General features: G+C 36.4%; 1 protein-coding gene across 1 annotated transcript in view; it reads left to right on the top strand.

Annotated features, from left to right (window-relative positions):
- Positions 1-3,168: 3,168 nt before the first annotated feature.
- PTPRN2 (protein tyrosine phosphatase receptor type N2) overlaps positions 3,169-7,556 on the top strand; it is a gene marked incomplete at its 5' end in the record, with an annotated part of 472,560 nt that continues 468,172 nt past the window's right edge. Inside the window, 2 exons of the mRNA XM_083873585.1 lie at positions 3,169-3,214; positions 3,976-4,089. Of these exons, the coding sequence (XP_083729711.1) occupies positions 3,169-3,214; positions 3,976-4,089 (160 nt within the window). The remainder of the gene's footprint in view (positions 3,215-3,975; positions 4,090-7,556) is intronic.

Raw genomic sequence — 7,556 nt, 5'->3', positions numbered from 1 at the left:
TTCAGTGACCACATTAGCCATACTTCCAGGATGGGATATGTTACTCTTGCCAAGGACAGCTTTCTTATTACAAACACAGGGAGTTTTTTTGGTTTTTTTGAGGAAAGGCTGCCTAAAAAAAATTTCATTAATAAGCTGCCCATAAATAGTGTTGCCTTCAAGGCAAAGGTTGTCACTCAGCAGAAGTTTCCAAAGATTTTTTAGTACCTCTTAAGCACTTGATGCCTTTCTCCTTTACAAAGTGAACAAACTGGTGCAATCAACTCTTCAAAACTGTTTCAAACCATAGGTTTTTGTGGTCTCCTTTTACATAATTCAGTACCTGGATGTCAATCATGAATGTAATGTGGTACTTCCTCAGTAGGTAATAGAGGTCATAAATATGCACTAATTCATGACAAATGGGCAATAATAATGAATAATGATGGGTGTTTTCCATTTTCTTTTATACATCTCTCAAGAATCAGCCTTCCAGGACTTGTGTTTTGACTTGCTCGTGGTTTAATATATCAGTTATACTTTTTTTACTAGAAGTTGATAAATTTTCAGTGTAAATATGTATCCTATGCTCCAGGGTGTTGTCTCTAATAAAAGACATCTGACGCTATTTGAGATCTTATTGGGCACCTGAGTTACAGTAAATTTGTGTCTTTTAATCTTAGCATTTAGCTCTTTAGTCTATAAACAAAATTCAAGATTTTAAATAAAAGCTTGTAAAAATTTATGTTTGCGTTTCTTCTCAAATATTAAGCCTTTCAGCAAAAGATAAAGAAGCATTTCAGTATTTCCTTGGGTTTATGGGTGTGTTATTCTTCTGGTTTATTCTCTTCTTTGAAAACAAATCTTGCAGCTCTCTAATAGCCAATATGAGCATGCTGGTAATGCAGATTTTTCCAGGTCTAAGTGTAACTTTTAAGATATTATTATGGAAATTTCTAATATTTTTCTGACAGCAAATGATAATAGTTTAATAGCAAACATATATCCCTATTGATCAGTCTCAACCCTCCCTCATTCTGTGCTTGTGTAAAGTGCAGTTGTCCTTCGCATGTTATGTTCCCTCTCCTAACACAACTTTAATGGAAGTTCAGTATGAACACACTTTCAGCAGCTATAGGCATACAGAGCATGGTGTTATTAAAACATCACTCACTCTTTGAACTTCCTCTGCCCTGATACATCTACTGTAAAATCTGGGAGCTTTTCCAGTTTCTTTTTTGCTTTATGTCCAGTGGGCATTTCTCTGGCTGTTTGAGGCCAGCTGGGTGCACATCAGGGTGCAGAAAGATGCACCATGTCCTGACTTGCTTTAAATACCACATTGACTGGGATGGTTCATGGCAGACTAAACTGAGCATTTTAAATATTAGCTGTAATTTAATTTAATCTGTTTTTTAAGTAAAAATGAGCTTTGTGCTTGGCCTAAGCCATTTCCGACCGCACATCTGCCATTTAGGTTTCTTGAAAGTAAAAGAGGGGCACCTTTGACAATTTTTCTTGGTAAAATGGCTCTCCCTTGCCTTTTCTTCCCTTGCAATCTGTGTAATTGAAAACAAGTTTATTTAAAAGATGAGCTGAAAAGTGAATGCCCAACATCAATTTCATTTTTTAGGTCTTATATCTTGCCACAGAAACCTTATTAAAAAAAAAAAGCGCCAAAGCACACCCAAAACCAAACAAACCAACCCCAACCAAAAAAGGAGAAAGCTCCAAGCAAACAGAAAAATCTGGGAAAATTCCAACTTTTTTTAAAAAAGTCCCTGAACTATGAAATGTATTATTTGCACGACTCCAGTCCAACTGTAATCCCCGGCACAAAGATCCTCTGTATTTTAGAGCTGGTATTTGCCAACTCTCCTTGGGGCATTCTGCTCTCGCTCCACTCTCCCCGTGCTGCATTTAGCAGAGCCCAGTGCTATTTGTGGTTGCAGCCCCTCCAAAGCTTATTATGCCCATATTTCAAGTACAAAAGCCAAAGTAACTTGCAGTTTCTCCCTAAGCAGTCCCAGTGTTTTTTGATAGATTGTATAATGAAGCTCAGGCTCATGTGCTAATTGTTAATTTTAGAATTTAAATGGGTTTTGTTCTATTCAAATGAAGTAGGCTGAAGGTTTCTGAAAACTCTGAGTTTAGGATAATGGTTTGGTCTCTTTTAGAGTTGGTGAGTGAATTAGCTTTTGCATCCATGGAGATATCATTAAATGATACTTAATACAAAAATCTTTCATTTTTACTGAATGTGCATGCTTTTCTGGACTCTAAAATAAGATTAGAAATATTATTAAAGTACATTATCTCTAAAAAATGCATGGAATATTTGTTGTTTATGTAAACATAGATTTTGTCCTAGTTGTTTGTAGCCAGTAATGATGGTATTCCAAAATAGAACTGGCTGTTTCAGGTTATGTTTCATTTTGAACAGTCTTCTTCCTAAACACTGAGATGTTCCTCTGTTCCTTTCTGTATCAAAACCTTATTCTTGTTGTCCATCCATTTACAAGTTGACTAATATCTATATACTTTGCTTATTTTCAACTGCAGCAGGTTTTTAAACAGAGATGAATATTTTAATCTACTGTTAGGCTGCTTTTCACATTGTATGTCAGAAAACCAAACTATATCTGTCTATGTGGTTTCCAAATTAAACCTAGTTTCCAACAGCAAAATTAGATTCAGATGTAGGGTTTTAATTTGAATTAACTTAATTTGGCAGTTGTAAGTGACAGGAGGATTGGAAAGGCGAAGAAAGAAGAAGTTGGCTAATTTCAATGAGGTATTTGTGTTTAACAGGGAGGGCTAATAATGCCCTTTTTCTACATCCTGGTTTGGTTTATTTTCTTTTATGCCATTATTTGTGTTTAGTGAACAGCTGGGCCAGTAGTTCCCATTTGTAGTCTTTTAGCTCTGTGAAGTAGCACAGAAAGTAATGGACGTTTGCAAATTAATGCTTACCCTTATTTTCTGCTCATCTGATGTAGTTCTCCTTTTGGGGCATAGATGTAGTATCAGAGCAGAAGTAATTACTGTGTTAAAACTAGGATTGCAGTAGAATATTTTGCTAATTAAACTTGTTGCATTTAAATTGCTTCCTTTGGATCACTATATAGAAGAGAACTATTTTGAACAATAAATGAAACCACTTTCTTTCTCAGAGACCCAGAATTGCAGATGGTCAGATTGTATGTGAAGCACCTAGACTCTGAATTAGGCTTTTGTATGAAAGGGAGAAAGGTAATTTGAATGTTTGAACTCCCTGTTCCTCCCACACATACACAGGAAGCTTGCCTCAAAATGAACAATTCTCTAAATAAAGACTAATAAGAAGCTAAATTAATTAGAAGGTGTGATTTGAAAAGACATTGATGAGAAGAGTCTGTCATTTCAGACAAATGGAATGGAGCTAAATAAATTAGGCCACATTAATATCTCATTGTTCTGTGAGGAGCTTTCTTTTATTGCATTCATTAGAGGGTGCTTCTTGAAATGAGCCTTTACTAGCCATTATGGATTCAGTTCTCATTTACCAATGCCTAACACACAACTCCTGCATTAAATATGTTTCAGCAAATCCACATAGCTTCTGCAAATTAATATTTATATTTCTGGATGCTGCACTTTTCATCCACAACATAGGCACTGAACATTAAGGTTTTCTCTCACTGAATTGTCAGTAAAGAAGTCTTACATCTAAAGATTTGGGAGGCAGAAGTCTGAAAATGCTTTATAAAATAAACTGTATGCCTCTCTCATACAATAGGATATTCCTCCAACTAATATTCTTTCCAGTATTTATTTTGATAGAAAATATTCTGTCTCATGACTTCAGTTGTCCTTTGATAACTTTTTAAAGTGTCTTTCAAAAGGTTCCTTCAGTATATAATTAGGATACATTGGAAATGCGCATCTCATCACTCCCTTCTTCCTCTCAGAAAACGAAATGTGTATTTTTCCTTTTCTTTTTTCTCTTTCCTGCAGATGGAATATTTGGGAGATGTCAGCGAGTGCCAGTAATAGACACCTATAAATATGACATTTCAGCCCCTGTTCTGCAGCACCTGAGGATCATCCTGGAGCAGCTCTCACACAGAGGTACAGTCAAAACTCTAGAGTGGGGTTAGATGCACTGAGTGTTACAATCATTTGTGCTCCCTCTGAGGTGATGTCTCCAGAAGTTTTTGAGCACATTTGTGTTTCAGCCCTGCTGGTGCAGACTTTATAAAAGTAAAAAGCCTTTGCATTCACTGAATCTGCCAGGAGGACCTGGGGAAGCAATTCCAGAAGTGTTCCCTCCCTGTGTAGCAGATGTCTGTGACTGACACTGTGCTAGAAAATGTTAGCATCTCTGAATGCTGATGTCACATAAATAAATCAGCAGGAAAGAAAAAAAGTTTCCCTTTTGCACTACAGCATATTTTAGGGTGCATGGGCAGAAAACACAAAACTTCCAGTTAGCTGGAAACAGTTCTGAACTTTCTAATGAATTCAGATAAAAAAACTGCTCTGATTTCATTACCAGCTGCAGCTGGTCTGTTGCTTTTAATTTTTGTTCACCTTTCCAATGTTAATCTCTCTGCTCTTTCTAAAGCCAGAAAGGATTTTCTAGCTTTTGAATGGCATAACTTGAACTAACAAAACAAAACTTGAATAAAGTGAAAGCCAGTAAGGTGAACAAAACTTTCATATACTAATACATGAAATAAACATTTCTTGTAGACAGTCACTGGACCAAGATATTTTTGTAATCCACATTTTTCCAAGAATATTGTTGGAATGTTTAATTTAACTTTTAGTGATGCACTTGCATCATCTGTGTGGGTGTTTGTACCTAAATATTTTCTGGTCACAATCTTGATGACAAAGTAGTAATATTGTATTAGCATGATGCTAGTTTAATCATGAGAAAAAAATTGTTTCTCAGAAGTTTAGGACTCTGCTTAGAGACTGAACTTCTAGTTTGGACACTCATTTAGAACATTCAAAAATTTTCCAGGGATTTATTTGCTGTCCAGCAGCCCATCCAAATGAGACAAACTAAGCAAAACTTGATTGTAGTAGCTCCTGCCTGATTAACAGTTACATGTGAATAGTACTTGTGGCTCTTTCACTTGTCATTTTCTAAAGGCTAAGTAATGCAAGCAAAGTTATGAAAATACTCTGTTGTCAGGGCAACACTGTATGAGTGAAAAAACTTGTGTCTGGGCTCTGTTTGAATATAGTGAGGAAGAAGGAGAGGAAACATTCATCTCATTAAGTCACCTAAATTAATACCTAAAGTGATCATATACACATCAACAGACACCTGACCTATTTACATGAATATAGTGTCCTGTGTAAAGCTTCTCCTGTGAGGATGTCAGAGGTAAGAGACCTGCAGGAGACTGATGTCCTTGGGAAGGGAACATTCAGAGGGGAATGGGCCCCAGGGCCATCTCCAAGGATGCTCACCTGCCTCCATCTCCCTGCTTACCCTAAGATTGTGGTGAGTTCAATGGAATTGATGTGGCCTCCCCTTCTAGATGCTCCTCTGATCAATAACACAACCCATCCTAGTGCCTTTGTTATCCACAGCCCATCTCCCTGGATTTAAATTTTTTTTTTTTTTTTGCAAGAAACTGTAGTATGCTTCTTTTAAGGCAAGTTGAACATTGAAATTTGATCTTGTATCATACTGTTTTATAACAAGAAAATGACAAGGAAAACACAGATTGAAACCATGGTGGAAATGGACTTTGGCTTTTATCTGCTTTACTTGTGACATTCAGATGTGCACACACAAATGGGTGTATTTGAACTGATACAAAACTTTTGCAAGCTGTTTTTGTGGTCTCGAGGTATCCCAGTGAAGGGAATCTTAAATATATCTGTGAAACATAAGAGAATGCTGAAATGCTCTTCCTCAAATCATTGATGTTATACAATCACTTTTTCTTTTTACTCTTAGTATCTTACAAATTTTGTTTAGTGGGGACAGAAATATGGAAGAAGTAGAATCAATACTATCAAACTGATGGATTAGGGTTGCTCAGACAAGACTCTGCTGTTTACTGGTGCTATCAGATGTAAAACATCCAGCCCTCAGGTCATGTTTTCTGCCTGTGATGGTCACTCACACAGTTAATGCTGTTCTCCTGCACATGGTGTGCAAAATGGGATAACCATTTCTGCAGTAAAGATGGACAAAACATTGTCAAAACCACACAAATACTTCAGACAACCACCAGAAAAGACTTAATTTTTTCAGAGATCTTATTTCATTTATTTGTGTGATACCTCATTCTTGTCATCTCCAAAAGACTTCTGTCTAGCTCAGCTTGGTGGTGCCCACGTTCCCTGAAAAGGATAGAGGACAGCACCTCTTCTCTACTTTCTATAAGCAGCAGGGCAATGTTCCCTTGAAAGACTCTACAGTAGGTCTCATGATTACTAAAAATTTTAGTAATGCCTGTGTTGAACCCTTTCTATTTTTATTAGATGTATATACAGTTAAGGATGAGATATTCTGAGGGTAATAAGCTTGAGTGGTCTTCTAGATTCTTATTTATTTAATTTTCTAATGTCACTTGGTTTGCCTGTTTTGTTTCCTTCCTGATGTATTCTTGCAGAATTACTAAGATCTTCCGTTCCTTCCCCAACCCTGACAATAGTCTGTTGACATCTGTTTCCATAGGATTAAAAAAAAAAAAAAAAAAAAAAAAAAAAAAAAAAAAAAAGAGAAAACCTTGTAAAATGAACATTCTTTTTCATCCCTCTTTGCTGATTGTACTGCCTCTTGGAATCATGGCCCAAATGGAAGAGTGTGTGGTGAGATGTGTAAAAGAAAGGACAATGTGATGTGAATAACAAATAGAATTTGTGACTCTGCCAACACGAAATGTTTACTACAATGGGGAAGGATAAGACAGAAGCTTAGATGAGTGACATACCTGATGATAATCTGTTTAATAAAGGACTGACTAAAACTGAATTCAGATTTCATAATGATACAGGTTTTATGTCTTCTTTACACATGGAGTCTCTTTGTCTGTCTATACTATCTCCTGAGTAGATTGATGATAGAAATGAATGCCTTGGAATATTAGATAGTTCCCTACACAGAAATGATCTGTTAGCATTCAAATACCCTTGTTCATGTCATTTTCACTCCCACTGTCCTTGAGTCAGTCAAACCCTTATGAAGATTTTCTGAAGGTTCAGTGTTTATAAATGGGACTGTCTATATGGGAAAAACCCTTCTCACTGTTGCTGGAACATGACAAATCACTTTCTGAAGCTGATGGTACTTTATATTATAATTCATAATAATTTATGAGGAATTGAAACATTTTTCATTGTCTGATAAACAGGACAGTCAAAAGGATACCATGTAGGTGAGCCTGAATCATTTGGAAAGGGAAGTGAAGGAAGTATCAGCATAGAGGGGTGAATGAGTAGTGCCTGAAGGAAAGGGAAATACTTATCCCTGTGGTTGGTCTTCTGCATCCTCTTGTCCAGCTTGGAAGAAGATAGTTTTTGGAGTATACAAGAATGATAAATCATGTGTGCATTTCCTGGTTTGA

The sequence above is a fragment of the Zosterops lateralis genome, assembly GCF_965231275.1.
Source record: "Zosterops lateralis genome assembly, chromosome: 1".
Classification (NCBI taxonomy): domain Eukaryota; kingdom Metazoa; phylum Chordata; class Aves; order Passeriformes; family Zosteropidae; genus Zosterops; species Zosterops lateralis.
This window is presented reverse-complemented; position numbering and strand designations above follow the sequence as displayed.